This window comes from Hesperophylax consimilis, chromosome 12, assembly GCF_061612785.1.
Source record: "Hesperophylax consimilis isolate HC1 chromosome 12, BYU_Hcon_1.0, whole genome shotgun sequence".
Lineage (NCBI taxonomy): Eukaryota > Metazoa > Arthropoda > Insecta > Trichoptera > Limnephilidae > Hesperophylax > Hesperophylax consimilis.
This window is the reverse complement of record NC_142847.1, coordinates 11,425,539-11,442,690: the sequence shown is the minus strand read 5'-3', so window position 1 is coordinate 11,442,690 and position 17,152 is coordinate 11,425,539. Positions and strand designations below refer to the sequence as shown.

General features: G+C 34.8%; 1 protein-coding gene across 1 annotated transcript in view; it reads right to left on the bottom strand.

Moving 5' to 3' along the window:
• Positions 1-16,634, bottom strand: part of LOC149419137 (BAG domain-containing protein Samui-like) — a 61,802-nt gene extending 45,168 nt beyond the window's left edge. The window contains exon 1 of the mRNA XM_089638123.1: positions 16,467-16,634. Within this exon, the coding sequence (XP_089494249.1) occupies positions 16,467-16,484 (18 nt within the window). The 5' untranslated portion in view covers positions 16,485-16,634. The remainder of the gene's footprint in view (positions 1-16,466) is intronic.
• Between the last annotated feature and the right edge of the window lie 518 nt (positions 16,635-17,152).

Here is a 17,152-nt window from a genome sequence, read left to right as displayed (position 1 = left end):
AATACGATAGAAATGAGATGCTTGAGGCGCGCGGTAGATCCTAAAATCAAGTGCCGTGACAGGACAGGATGTACTCGACAGACCAGCCAACGATTTCTAAAAAATGTTGTTGACAATTTCAACAAAACATATGTCTTTTGCGTTTCACCACTGTCAAGAACGCTTGTACCAAGCGGTATCTTGTCACACCTTACCGTTGCATTGTCTGTTTTTGTGAAATTCTGAAGATTTTTGCTGAAAGCAACGGCGACGGCAAATGCCAGAAGCTTTCACGTGGACAATGGTTCATGTTCAAGGTTTTTGACGACTTAGTACCTTCCCAAAATATTAGTTCTTCTCTAATCGTCGCTCTAGTTCGTTTTTGTCCAACAGACCATTTTTGGAGAAATTGAGTTAAGTATGCAGTTGTTACGATACAAATGAAAAAAAAATTAAAACATATTTTTAATGTGTTTTCAAGACGCTGTTTGTCTTAATTCCACCAAAATTAAACAACATTCCTAGCGTGTTCATCCGACACTTTGTCCTACATCCAAATTAAAAACGTGTTTTCTGCGTAAATTTAAACAATTGGAACGAATTTTAATCAAAAACAATCATTTATATTACTTTAAATTATTTTAGTGAGCTTAGAATGAGCTAATTTCATTGTATATGCGTTTTTCGTAAAAAAAACTTTGAAGCCCTATTTCTCCCGATTTACGTTTTGGTCTGTGGGACAAAAACGAACTAGAGCGACGTAATGGCAACTAACTATCTGTATGAAACCGTAAGTGTGAAAATAATGATTATGTAAAGCAAAGATATTTCATAATATCGTCGCTGTGAACTCAAACCGGCATATCTGCAAAATGCTAGTTTTTAACCAGAGCGCTTTAAAGATTTCGCATATGATATTTTCCTTTTAACGTCCGTTTGGTTCACCTCAAAGCCACCTTATGAATGAATAAAATTTAGACGAATACTGCTTATTGAAGTAGTGGTTGAAAATAAATCGAAAATTGCTTAAATTAAGAGTAAAATGCAGATATGCCAGTATGGCTTTAAAATCAGTGTAATATTTGCTTTTGTGTCATAGTGGCTTCTTCTTTAGGAACCTGTTTTAGGTATAAAAAAAAGATAATATTGTCAATGAATAAATAATTTATTACTTCACAATTTTTTTATAAACAATTAACATAAAACTGCTCTTCCCTTTGCTGGTAAATTCAAAGTTTCCCAATCGTTTATGGAAATCTGAATAAATTGACGGTATTATCCCGGCGGTAACTAACTTTAGGATACCATTTTTCTTCTTCTCATCAATGGTCTCTTGGAATAAGCTTGCATCAGAACAGGATTCACGCTCCCATTGCCCCGTTTATTCCTTTTCTTCGCCTCCTCCCAGGCATGTGATCCGTAGGATGTTTTGAAGTAAAAGTTGCCGTCGTCTTTAATTAATTTAAACATTCGAATGTCCAAAATGGGTAAAATTACCTGGGGGTCCTTCAGAGCTTTTATATCAAAAAGTCCTCATGACTCAACTCATGAACCAGGTAAGGCTTGCCACTTTTCTTTGCCGTTTTCATGGCCATAGCGTATTGGGAAGGTAAGTATATCGGTCCGCTTCGGAGTGCTCTTTTAACTTATTTTTCAATGGTTGAGTGAGCCGAATCCACCTTGTTTTGGTTGTGGCCCTTTACTAAAAAATTGTGAGTGATATATTTTATGTTTTTTAATGTTGTAACAGCATATTTGTACATTGCCATCATAAAGTTATTTTTTTTGTTGTCCACAACAATTATAGTTGTAAAAGACAACGTCTATTGGACAGTCAGCTCTGTGTTGGTTCACTCTTCCACGGGTTTTAGACTCGTATTCCTCACCGCAGTTTCGCATTTTTCAGTTTGCTCAAGTTTTTTTAATTAAATTTGCCTATTTTAATTTATTTTTTTAACCGGGAGAAATTTTACCCGGGTCAGACATTTTGGCATATATGCCGGTTTGTTTTAGTTGAGGCTGCTATAAACGCTTTTGTTAAGTGCAAACCGGATTATCTGCCAATAAGTCATATCTGGGTAATAATAAAAATGTACTATTGTGAGATAATTCACTTTACTTACATGATGGACGCATTTCCCCCTTGAAAGTTTTGAAGCAACTGGCGTATTGCGGAATAGGTCTGTCTTCTGCTAAAAAAAGTGGCGATTCCCGCGTAAATGCATACCGGCCCAACGCCATCCGACAGATTTTTATTCAACTATACGACATGCCGGTTCGACATAAGTATAGAAGGGAAAAAAAAAATTTTTTGACACCAATAACTCAAAAGCTCCATTTTTGCACATATGCCGGTTTGATTTAACAGCGACGATATATGGGTCCCGATAAAGTTTCCATAATACGAGTACACATGGTAATTGGCATGAAAAAAATAAGTCGGGGCGGATCTTTACTAGACTGCTTTACAGTTGTAACCAGTGGCGACATGTGAAAGAAATAAATTTCATTGGAGACTAGAATGACATTTACATGTTTTACTCCAAATAAGCTCAGGAATAACTGGTGTCTGTCGGGTACGTCCAGTTTTACCTTGTACAAATAATATCGAGATGTAACATTATGGATAATGATGTAAATAGCATTAAAAGTATTTGACTGATGAACGTAACTCAAGAGCGAGTTAATTGCTTCACACTCATCACACAATGCTCCGCTGCAGTGGACAGCAGGTTGACTGATTGAATTGTGGAGTTACCTTACATAATGACCAAACACATGGATATGTGGATACACTTTGCAACAAAACTCCATAACATCCTTCCCCAAGACATAAAACTAATAAAAAAATCCTAATGAATACAAATCATTAATAAAAATATGGCTGAAAGAGGTCAATGAAAAAACCCTAATGAAAACACTAAAAACGATATAGAAGACACTAAAAACGACATAGAAGACACTAAAAACGACATAGAAGACAAATAAACCATATTTAAATAATTTTAGTCCGCCTCGGCACAGGACCCTCTAGTGAGGAGGACTAATATTCTCCTGACGAAGGAAGGGTTCTTCCGAAACCGGTAGAGTGAAAATAAAACAATAGTGGTCAAAAACAAATTTATGTGTTTTTATTATATTTTTAATTGATTATCAATTAACCATCTGACGTGTACCCAGCGTTGCTGATAGTTATTCTTAGGAGATAGACATATGTCATTGCGGACTTTTCTGTAGGCCTTTCTAAGATACACAATTCCGTAGTATATTATTTTGATACATCTCATAAGGTTTATCCAGCGTTAGCAATGAAGCACCCGATTTTTTTTTATTTACGACTTGATTACAAAACATCGACTTTCCTCTACTTTCTATAAATATAATATGATAGTGAAAAAAAAACTATCAAAATCCGTTGCGTAGTTTAGAAGAACTAAGCGAACAAACAGACAGACGCGGATAGCGACTTTATTTTATAAGATTTAGAGATTTGAGATAACATCGATATTTCTCGATGAATGTAATAGTCCATACTGATAAAATTAGACAATTTGCGTAGATTTCGGTGAGATGGGAGTATGAAATTATTTGGGTAAACGTCAAGTTTGATATGTGACTGCTAGCTCCTCGGCGTCTAAAAAATTAAACTATTCTGCCGCTTACCAAGGCTTGAGTCGCAGACTAAGCTCGCTTAAATTTGAGCGAGGAATGTCGTACTGAGGATACGGACTAACTGATATACCGGGCCATAGATCATAGAATCGACGATGAGGGAACGCTCCGTTAGTAATTAAATTGTCTATTACGATTAGTAGCTGCATGACTTTTATTTGTAGACTGCATAGTTTGTCTAAATGATAAATTCGCAACTTGCATTGTTTTTACAAAAGTGAACGTGTATTTTTGATCATTTTTTGTGTCGCCAACATTGACGTATTATTCGTATTTAGTTTATGGTCGCCAATGTTAAAAGTTTTGTCAAGTATTTGTTTCGATAAAATCAACAAAAAATCGAATATTATTAGTACTGCAACTTACGATTTAATACTTGCAACGCCAGGAAGCGTGGAAGATTATTTTGTTGACAATCGAATACGATTTTTCAAGTACGCTAAGAGCATTTTTTAAAGTAAATAATACCGCAAAAGAAAGCATGGTTTTACCTTGCCGACAGGCAAGGCTGACGCACAAGCGATTACAGCATCCCCAAAAAATAAAATTAACTAAATTACATTGTCACATTCACTGCATATAATAACATAGACCACAAGGGAAATTATTTTCCTCGGTTAAGTTGTGGAAAATGTTAAAAAAAATCTGCTCAAGAATTATTTGGTCGATTTCATTGAAAGTAATAAAAAAATTAAATTAATTTGGACATACACACAAGCCCATAGCACACTTCTAGGGATTCGTTTCTTCAGTGGTGGCACAGCATCCATTGAACAAACGCAGCGGTGCGGTCATCTGGTGGATATTATGTCATGCGGTGTTATTATTTGCATCTCCAGGCGACTGCGACCGATTGAACCCGGGTTTAAAGTGCACTTCCTGGCTGCAACGCGCTGCACTCATCTCGGTCTCAACACCAAGAGACTAACTTGCATTTACTACATACTGGCGATGAAGGAGCGTCGTATTAATGAAGATGAAACAATTACATCATACACTGAGAGACGACAAGGAAGTTGAGTGAAAAATATTATGGTTTAAGTCATATAAATCAACAGCGTATACTCGCATAGGGGTCATTAATGCGGTTTACAAATTATTTAAAAAGATTTCATGTTTTTTTTTTAAATCGTGCTTAATATTTAAATAGGGTTTTTTGTTTTCATACCGAACCGAGCTCGATCATCTTATTGTTAACCGACAAAAATTTTGGAAAATCACAAATTTATTTTTCCGATCATTGCAAAACAATATGTGGGTAATTCTAATAAAAATGTGTTTTCATTCATAATCATTGATTATAAAAATAACTGTATAGAGTAAATTCCGAAACGGTTCGAACTGGCGAACGTCATTATGGTGTAGAAAACGTTATTGGCTGGTAATACAGCTATCACGGAAAATGTTTTTGAGAAAAAAACCAAAAATGGTATAGTATTTAAAATCTTTACAGAAAAACTCTATTCTTTCAAGAGAGACATACAAATACAATATTGGATTAAATCACCGATACTATATTGTATTTGTATGCCTTTTAACTATTTAAAATATAAAGTAGGTAATATTTTAAAGAATAACTTGAAAAAAGTCTATTTCAATAAAATAATTCAATTAACGCCACATACGAACGCGTAGACTATAACGTACGTTGCACTTAACTTTAAATAGATTACGTTAGATTTACATGCCGTTTGCATGACTCTTCAAAATTGTGTTGAATTGTCATTGTCCTGAGTTGCCATGGAACCAGTGAAACAAATGAACAGCTTCATCTCTGAATTAGCAAATCTAGATGTGATGGCATCTCTGTTATTTCCTGACTGCAGCGAGTGTGACAGAGGCAATGAGACTAAGGGGGAATACCCGCGTCGGTCACGACAGGTGCCGACATCTATTAATAGTTGCCCGAACTAAGAAACACAACCAACCAGTCAGCCAACGACTACAGTTCGACCAAAAACAAAGACTGTTCCCTACCTTGCGACACTGTTAAGGGGATGCACTACGACGTGTAATATTTTAAATTGAGCCGCTATCAATAACAACCCTTACGTAGATGGCGATAAGGTTTAAATTCCCGCTTAACACCATCCGCCTGTTTTGATTTATGCAAGAAAAAAACATGGCCAAAAAGTGCCTTTTATTTTATTTTGTGGATGTTCAGGCATAAATATTGAATTTTTTTTCGATCATTTTATAAATAACTTAATTTGCCACATTACACAATAAAATCATAACCGAAAATGGGTTCGTAAGTGGAGATTTTGAACTTTAAAGCAGTTTTCATAGGCCTTTGCATTATTTTTTTCTGGGCTTATAAAAAGACTTATCTAAAAAATACTCAATTGTTTCAAAGGCCAAGATGTATTCTACTCGCAGTATTTAATTAAAGCATCTGAAACATTTCTAGGCGACCAAATTTTCAAACCAAAAACACATGATTTTGCATTACTACGTATGGCATCGCCTTAAGGCAAGTGTAAGAGAGACAGATCGCTTGCAAAATGCTCTAGAACCAAAATGTAGGTACTAAGTCAGTGGTACTTTTCTTTACGTTCAAATGTGTATGGAAGGCATTTCTAGTTTTCTTCTTTATTCTATGCCCAAAAATATATCTATTCTTGTGATATGTAAGTAAGTTGCGGGGCGCACACAAATATGTCATTAATATTGTAAAGCATAACTTGAAAAAGTGTATTTTAATTAAATAATCAAATTAACGCCATCTATGAACGCGTAGATTATACCGGACCTTACGTTTAACCAGAAGCAAATTCAATATAACCAACGAGATGAAACAAATAATCGCAGTTCCGATAAAGCGTGACAAATTAAAATAGCAACATCATTTAAATTTAACAGGTCCATTAGAGATGATAACAATGAATCATAAAGTCGGATGCCAAGAGATGTTTCACAGAAGGAGCGCAGTTTCGTGTGGCGACTTCTGATGACTCCAAAGGGTTGGATAAGGTCCAACTGCCCCGCAATAATAAGCTGCTTATAAGGAACATTTAGCAATGACATGAATCAAAGCAGAGAAGTCTGAAGGTGCTGGTAGTTACGGTTCAGTTGTGTTCTTGGAGATGCTGAGGTTAGCACGACATTATTCTGACCATAGATAATTGAAACAAAGGAGGTGGGTCATGAAGCATACCATATATTATATTAAAACTAGATAATTTCAAAAGCAATAATATTATATTGTACTAGCGCTAACCCGTGAAAAATCGCGGGATAACATAATTGTAGAATTTGTAAAGCTGAAAGTATTTATAAACAAATATTTGCCTCGGGATCACCAGTCTTTCAAAAGAAGAAATTTACCTATTGTGTCCGGGGGTAAAGTACACTAACTTTGGGAGGTGATTCTACATGATGGTAGGAATAAAATAGATAAATAACTTTTTAACCGAAATTTCAACTTTTTTTCCCATACAAAAAGACATACTACTAAAATTCCTTAGTGTGAGGACAAACTTACCAGATAAATTCGCTATGAGCTTGCCAAGAACTAGGTGGAAACGTTGTGATCGGCCCGTATCCATTGAAACCGCAAGTAAACAATGACTTTAGGCAGTGTTTTAAATTTACAATTATGCTACAATTCGTATGTTTTAAACCAAATTCAAAGGAGAACTGTACTAAAATTAACAAGGTGTAGTAACACTTTGAACGATAAAATTATTTCACTATTAATCACTTACTAATGCCACTGCTTTTGACTAATTAAACGAATTTTCAAAATGTCTACTTTCCATGTGTATTTACATCATGTAGCCCGTAAACATAATGAATGTCTTGCCCATTCTTCGTTGTTAAGCCAGACATTGTCACAGTAATTAAAATTACTCACATATAAACGCGATGTTAAAAGAAAGTCTTTGGAGAAAACGCGCACTTAATAAAGATGTTCTTTCAGATAAGTCTTAATAAATGCACATAGATAAAGACACACTACATTAACCAGTTTTGTTAAAGATAAACACTGCTAGATACATTAAATTATCAGATCCTTTGCGAATAAAATAAAAGTTATTGAAACCTCGAATCACCCTCACGAAGTTAGTGGATTTTACCCCCGGAAACCCTATATGACATTTGACAGCACTTATTATGAACGGGCCGCTAAAGTATCTCCACTGGACCAAGTTCAGTGAAACCATGCGCGTTATCTCTGTAACGTATCCTACTATTAATTCCTCTAAGCATCTGTCAAACATTTAAACACAATAAACACACATATCAAATAAAGAATGATTAATAAATAAATATTGTACCCACTTTATTGCTCGTCTGACGATTTATACTTTCCAATTTTGAAAAATAAAAATTCATTGAACTTGGATAATTTTTAGCACTATGCACCGACAGCAGAAATTAGTGTGTTTAATAAGTAAACCGGTTCATTTTGAATGAAATCTCAACTATAAAGCAGCAAAAACTAGAAAGGTGAGCTTTGGCGTCGTGAAATTTGTACAGCTTTGTCAGCCTAGAATTTTAAGGTTCACGAAACTATTGAAACCTCACAACGTAATTTTCATCGTATGATTTGGAACTTAGAAATAATCACCAAACGTTAAAAAATAAAAATAAAACAAAACATCCGCAATATAACATTATATTATTATTTTACATTTAAAAAAAAAATCAACAACTAGCAAAGTCATTTAAATAATAATAAAAATCATTAAACTCGAAAACAAAGGAAAACTAAATATTTTTGTTGTATCTGTGTTGAATTGATAACATGATCATTATGTTTCTGATTTGAAAGATCGAGAAGTTACGATCATGCCCATGACTGATTTTAAGATCGAGATACGTGCAGAAATAAGCGTAATATTGGCGTAAGCTAGTGGAACAAAAAGTGCATAACACCCCGGGCCACTGGCTGCAACAAAACACGCACACACTAAGCTCGGTCCAGACATGTTCTTTTGTCCGTACCGTACCTCCGTTTCGTACCAGCGTCGCGATCAAGAACGCTAGTTTGGACGCCCGTTCGGTACGGTACGGTGGTACGGCATCTCGATACGGATAGAGGTACGCTCCGATCCATCGCGAGTCGGTTTTTCGGCCCGTTCAAAGGCGATACGGTACGGGTCTGCGCCAGTCTGGACGTGTTCGCGGCGTCTTACATCTTTCTCTGTTTTTGAACAATTCTAACTCCCACCAACGTCGCCTTTTTTGTTTTTTTTTTCGTTATATTATTGTGAATAACAATGAAGGACGCGCAAGCAATCGTCAAATTCTCAAACACTTCCGCAGTCGACGACATGGTGGGAGGAAATGGACACGCGATGATCGCAGCGACGTTACGGAGATACGGGCTCTTGATCGCGACGCGGATACGAAACGGAGGTACGGTACGGACAAAAGATGATGCGTCCAGAGTTTTTGGATCGCGACGCTGGTACGAAACGGAGGTACGGTACGGACAAAAGAACATGTCTGGACCCAGCTCTACGTATTAAAATTGATGCCAAAATGGGAGCTAGCCCGTCCATTATTGATGATAGTAAATCTATATCACCTTTGGGTAAGTTGTGTACGGAGAAAACTTACTGATATAAAATACCGTTAATTTATTAAAAAATCAAATTATTCGTTTTCCTGTTAACCCTTTCAGCACCACACTTTTGTTTCCAAATATTTTTTAGCTTACTAATTTTGAATTTTATTATGTTTACGCCTCAAAGGGTTATTTTTTTACTAGTAAGAAAAAAAGTTCAACTAACCATCACGCCGTTTCTCCGCAGGGGTAGGCAGAGAGGACGGACTCATTCACATTCATACATTGTCTCATACATACTCTTCCATTATTCGGACTCTTGACATGGCCCGACTCAACTATCTGATTCACTTGATCGTGCCGTGTCTTCCTCGGGTGTCCCCGACTTCTGCACCATTCGCATTTTGATTTGAATTACAAATTTGTTTAATTTTAATAAATATTAATTTACAGTGTAAAATGCATAAATATGAAGATAACATCAAAATAATAATGGATCACAGTCCGAGCCAAACAGCCAAACCGGAATCTGTCATTAAATTTACAATATTTGTCGCTGGAATAAAGGTTACAATCTAGCAGAAAAATAGATGCCATGCAGAATATCCTTCACAAGCGATTCGTAAAATACGCGGCGATTTGTTTCATAAAATCAAGAGATATTATTTTTTTCTTCATGTTCCACAGGAGGAACTCTGGTATTGAAAGTGTTAAAAACAGGACCTCAGGCCAACGAATGAATTGACAGAGTTCCTAACAAAGTGTCAGTTAAAAGCGAATGTTTTATGAGGACGGCGGAACCATTCATACCAATATTGATATTGACATACTGATATTGTCGCATTCCGTCATCTTTATTAGGAATAGAACACATGTTCTCTATATATATATTGTGAATGACTAATATTTTATCAGTAAATTGGCATTCTATCACTTTTTTTAACAAGATCAGTTTTCTCCGTGTGTGGACGACCTATTTAAGGATAGGAAAGAATGAACCTATAGTAGGAGAGTGGAAACATGTTACAATGTTTCCTCCCTCCTTCTTGGCAAGGGTCTGTTCAAGAAACAGGTTCACTAAATATTTGGAAGACGAAGGCAGGGAAGTACCTACATGGCTAATCAGATCTGATAACTAAACACGGCTAAAGCCATTACAAGCAGCATTTCGGTTGTGAATAGCGGTCATTCACCAGTGCGATACTGAGAGTATCTACCACTATGTTCATCACATCTCTTCAAAAGACCCTTCACACAGTCTGGTCCTGGGGGATTTTTTTTTCCCTTCAGTGCCTCCTGTAAAAACTTTTTTTTCAACTTGGGTCATGTCTGTACGAGATGATGTGTGAATGTGGATAAAGCGAGGAGTGCAGGCCAAGACAAGAGCTATGTGGCGGTTCATTTTGTTTGCCTACCTTTTAGTTAGTTGAAAGTACGTTTTTCGATTAACATTGACGTTCTAATATGCATGTACGTGATAGTTATTGCTTGAAATGGCTGTAACCGCGTTTAGTGACCAGATCTGATTAGCCATGTAGGTACTTCTCTATCTTCCTCTCCCGCATCTATTTCCCCTCCCAACACCATTCAGCCACACGACATTTGTGGATGCCACAATCTCAGTGGGACCGGTTAGTTAGCAGGAAGCCCTTGGGACTCTTATGCGATATTCATACGAATTTGGGGCATAGATGTTCCCCCCACCATACGAAAGAAGAAGAAAAATACGAATTTGGCCGTTAATAGTACAAGTGCGATTGTCTGTTTGTAATTTATTAAATCACTATTATCAGAATAATATTCTTTGAAATAGTTAGCACATTCACAAGTCGGCAATAGCACTGGCGCGATTTTCCAGTAATTGATGGTCGCGTTTCCCGAGAATTGCTAATATAATATCGGCCAGCGAGGGCTACACTTTCACACGTGGGTTTATTTCAAAACGCTGTAAACACAGACAGGCCGTAAATTACGGCCCAACTACTAGAGTTCTTAGCCAAACTATTTGCACGAAACACCCGATGCACCGCAATATACTATTATAATGCATTTTCACAAATACAAAACAACAGAGGTCGTGTTATTATTTTAAGCTCTTGGGCAATTTTGGGAGATATTTTTTTCAGAACACAAACAACCGTAGAGTGTTTTAGGAGATATATTGACTGACAAGATCTCATAAAAGTTATGCTATCTCCATTTGTATTAAGGCGAAGCTTAATGCAATATCACTATTTTGATTAATCTTTACAACAAATTGGTCTACATTATGAATACAATTTTAGAAAATAAAAAAATTTCTCAATAAAAAGTATAAATGTAAAATACAAAAAAAAAATATTTTTTCAATAGAAATGTATGAACGCGTAAAACAGCAACTTTTAAAAAATACAGTACTGTAGCTAAGATTATCTGTGACAGTTTCACTTGATTAACTTTTTTGCTTTCTTATAAAATAAATTACCAAATAAATAAAAACCAGTTTTGTGCTTGAAATCGAACGTTTGTAGACTCCGTTTGTCAAGCGATTTTAATGCCTATTTATTACCTACAATATAAGGTATTACAAGAATATACACATGTTTGGCTTGTAGCTTCCTCTTAAGGTGAGAAATTTTATTTAAACAGTGTTAGAAGGAAAGAATTCCGCGCTTTCAGTTTGCATTAAAAAAATTACTCCCGAAAATTTTTAAATAATTCCATGAAACAACATTTATCATTTGAAAAATATTTGCCAAGGTATATTATTCTCCTGGCGCTCATGTCTTCGTTCAAGCGCCCCTTTCTTAATATTATTCATTACACAGACATCAGCCTTGCACTCTTTGAATTTCGGTTTTACCACATACGTCTCAGGGATCTCACAGCTACAGCTTTCAATCTACTTTCATATTTCCTCTGCCAGTTCCATATCCCACTGCAATACATCCATTGTGGATAAACAAGGAACCACAACAATAATAACATTTTAACGTCCAGTCATTCTGTCCAGTGTAAAATGCAGTGTGCAGTGTTATATAAATAGTTCAGCGGCAGTGCAGCTAGAATACAAGTTTGCAGATTGTGAAACTACCGCCAGGTTTTATATCTTCCAAGAATAATACTCTTAGCGTAGGAATTGTTTCACTGAATTAATATTGTTTGTTGGTAATAATTGGTTCCAAGGATAATTTGGCAGCGAATTAGAAAATGTTGTGAATTATGCTGTTTTATAACAGAGAAAATCAATATTTTATTTTCTTTCCATATGGACTGTGCTTGGCAGACCAGAATCACTCTCATCTATAGAAGTTTATTTTATTTCCATATAGACTGTGCTTTGCAGACCAGAATCACTCTCATCTATAGAAGTTATTTTATTTCCATATACACTGTGCTTGGCAGACCACAATCACTCTCATCTATAAAAGTTATTTTATTTCCGGATGGACTGTGCTTGGCAGACCAGAAGAACTCTCATCTATATAAGTTATTATATTTCCATATAGACTGTGCTTGGCAGACCAGAATCACTCTCATCTGTAGAAGTTATTTCATTTCCTTATAGATTGTGCTTGGCAGACCAGAATCACTCTCATCTATAGAAGTTATTTTATTTCCACATGGACTGTGCTTGGCAGACCAGAAGAACTCTCATCTATAGAAGTTGTAAAAACTTAAAAATTAACAGTGAATAGATCATTTCTAAGGACGGGTTGTTTCACAGAATTTGAAAAATTCATCAAATTTCAAAGTTGATTTATAAGTTCTGTGAAAGTTTTATTCAAGTTCTATTATTATATGACTATTGGCCAGTTGCTTCACAAAACTGAAATCGTGACAGAACTTGAAAATCAACTTTGAAATTTGACAAATTGTTCAAATTCTGTGAAACAACCCGTACTGATAGTGTAATCTATTATACTGAACTGTCACCGATTTACATTAAATCTGTGCTCCAGGACTGTGTTTCCTCTACAACATGGGTCTCTTCAAAACCCAGGTTCATTCCTTCCTTTCAACACAGCATCCCCCAAGATGACTTATGTCCCGGGGGAAATTACTTTCCTCGGGGCCTACTGGGTGGAGTTAATGTAAAATAAAAATAAATTGTTTATTTGTTCAAGAATTTCAATACTTGAAAATGTTTGATAAATTTAAATTTGTTTGATAATTAAGGAAAAATCGCCCTTACTTCGGGTGAACTGAACTACCCACAACATACTTCTGGTTTATTTCTTTAGTATTTGGATTTCATGAATTTTATAATAAACGTATATTAATACAAATGTATTTACACCTTTGGAACTTGAACGAGGCAACAGTTTCGCAAGGTTATATTCAAAGCATACAGCTGATAGATCCGTTGTAATCTCCATTTACTCTTTTCTCACAGATGCACATAATGATAGGTTTTTATATTAATACTCCCCAAAAGATTCAACTGCCCAGACCCAGTGGGACTAAGAGATCCACAATAATTGATGTACGTCGTGTGGCAGAAGTGAGAGGTGAGGAAGAGGAGATAGGGAAGACGAAGGTAAAATTATAATCGAACTTCCAGTGGTTAGAGTCAGGGTCAAGTCGTTTTATACCAATGAAGATAAATAATCGTGATTAACACTATCAAGACTGAGTATCTACGGAGATGAATGAATCTCACAGACGAAAACTGCATATTATTATGTCAATACACCATCACAGTGTGTGACATAATTTCAATTACTTTATTGAACAGATAATCAGTTTCATTAGCCTATTTGGGTCATAGGAGTTGAAAGGCTTTTTGCAAACTGGCAAAATCAATTTTCTTTCAAATCTTTTTGCTCAGTGGATTAATTATCTATAATGGTACCTATAAACAAAAATGTGCGTGTTTTATATACCTTTATTATATAGATGTCGCCTGTGACAGGTAAAAACATGCTTTACTTTAAAAACAGCGCCATCTGTTTGACGTAAAACCAACACGAAGATAGAGAAACAAGCAAAAATTGTTTCTCTATCTGCGGGGTACAGCTAGTTAAAAATAAGAAAACTGTAAAAACCAATTTCTTCTCCTGTAGGAACAGTATTTAACGACATGTAAGAAATACAAACACCCTTAGACATAATTAATTAATCGAAAAAGCAAAATAGCACCCATCCAAATATATACACATTTTCTATTAAAACTACAGAACCAAACCATCTACATTACTATTGGTTAGTTCTAATTTAAGCTATTATTTCTAAATTAACACATCAAATCTGTAATAGTAAGCAGCATTATAACATAAATATATTTTATGGGATAAAAATATACACAAAAATTCAATACAAAAACAAAATTATCTGTAGGCAGTCAAAAGAACCATATCATTATTTTTCGTTCATATAATTAATGTTTTTATATTCAAAGCAGCCATGTCCCTGACTGTACAGATACGTTTGTAAATCTATATTTCCTTTTATATAGGTTAAGAATTGAATTAAATAAGAGTGTAAGACAGATGGTGCTTATTTAAAAAAAAAGATTAGTCCAGTTTTACATGAACATTTCGTTCATAGGTAAATTAAGGACTGTCTACGCGCAGCGACTTGCATTCACAAAAAAATTGTGCAAAATTGATTGCAAACAAAATTAACAAGTAATTAGTTAGTATATACATGTGCGCAGCATACCGTTTTGCCATCTTAACGTACATGCTTACTTTTGCAATTTAGACTTTGTGCAAGTAAGATTGACTATGTAGAGTGTAGACGGTCATTTAGAAAATGTAACCCCAAGTAGTATTGTACTATTTCAGTTGCTTCCAAGAATCATATGCTATTGATAAGTTAATACAACTTTGTTGGTTGGTAACAAGTAGATCCGGCACAAGTTATATTAGGGTTTATGGTATTATGGTTAATTAACTCTAGGATCAACCAGCATCAAAACATACATCAAAAGTTGTGTAGATACAAGTATAATATCATAATACAAAAACATAGAAAAGCCTAGAGTTCTAGAAAATTTCCAGTCATATTACACAAATCCAAACAAATAATTGTAATGGCTATTTCATTCGCTCTGAACAAAATGTACAGTTCTGATGTAAAACTATGAATATTATTATTATTGTGTGAGTTGTTATATTTTATTTATATTGACATCAAAACGGCAACTATGATACAGGATTACATTCATATTGTCAAAAATTACATCAGAGGTCAAAATTTGAAAGACTTCTCAAAGGCAAGAGTGCACTATCTAGTATATTTTACATAACTGATCTTAAAATATAATTTTCTAGGCCTTTCTCTGCTTTGAGAAATGTATATTATAAATATACTGATACAAATACTGCAACTAATATAGAATGTGTACAATTTCATAATGTAAGGAATGGTACAATGTTGGCAGTCAAAAACACATGTGGTATAAATAAAAATAATAATGTGTAATGTATGTATGAATGTGGATAACGGTGCAATACGGGTTGTAAACAAATAACACTAACCTTGCAGACAGGCAGTTACAACAGGCAACACTCAAAAACGCACTCAACAGAATTGGTAAGTTTCCGCTGTTAAGTACTTTCCCACTCTTTCCTGCGAAAGATGGACAAGTCTTAAAATGTGAACAGTGTCGGGGATGCTCTTCTACAATCCAATACATGGGACATTCTAATGAAATAAACAATTCATCAGGAGTAAAGATATTTTCAATACATAATTGTATAATGAACTGAAAAAAAATTCCACTTTCAAATACAATGTTGTTCAGATGAAACAAATCATTATTTCAATGATAAGTAATGTACAATGAATGTTGGAAATTCAGGTAAAATGGAGTATTATTTTACAATGCAAAGCTGGTGGAATTTTCAAATACATTCGAGAGAAAATGGACAATTCTTTATAATGTGAAGTCTTCCGGTCCATATTCAAACACATTTGAAACATTTACAGAGATTAATCTGATGCGAGATGAATTTCTAAAAAATTGGAACATTGCCAATTCCAGCTTATGTGCAACTCTTTTTTATTTGGAGAGCTTCGAGGCTCGGGTGATCAATGAGATTTAAAAAGAAAATCTTGACATTATGAAACATGTAGATATTACATTATTAGACACATTTATGAGCACATTTTCGACAATAAGTGAAAGATACACATTTTCCCCGCAAGCGGAAGCGTAGATTTAACTAATTACCGATAGTCAGGCGGATTTACTTATGTTGTTAAGGTTAAATATGGGCAAATGTTAGAAACGGGTTAATTCAGAAACTGATAAGCGAAAAATAAAAATAGTTAAGGAAATATGGATCAACTGTACACAGCAAACAATACTTACGGTTCTCCTAAATGGCATAATATGTGTTACACAAACTGGGTGGACTCCTATTCCTTATTGTATCTCAAATAGCACGAAAAGAAACAATATTTTTGACAACTGCACAGTAAATCACAAATTTTCACACGCACAGAACACTTCTAGAACGATCGCAATTGAAAATTTCTACCGCACTGAAGTTTCAGATGATGAAGCTGTTTTCCCAGTGTTGCCATTACCGTAACGTATTTTCAGATAGGAACTATTTTATTTCCCAAGCTTTCTGTTCCAAAATGACAATATTTTTAACATAAATTTAATAAATTTCTCAATGTTTTGTGGGACGTACTTTAAATTTTAATAGTCACAGTGGTACATTGAAATCATAAACTTTCAAAGAGTTATTACGGTTTTATGCACGCTTGTAGTAATTTTGTAAAAATAGGTGTGTTTTTTGATTTTGTTAAAATTAATCAAATGTCCAAATATTCTCAATAAAAAGTGTAAAAACAACGAGTGTTCATTCTATTTAATCGTCTATTTTATAAGTCTATTTACTTCAATCAACTAATTAATTTTGTAAAAATACTATACAAAGCCGCTGCACTTTTAATATTTACATATTATGGAAACTACTTCGTGAAAGTTGAAATTACTTCTTTTCAACATAATTACTACAAGAAACAAATATTTACTTCGGGAGAGAT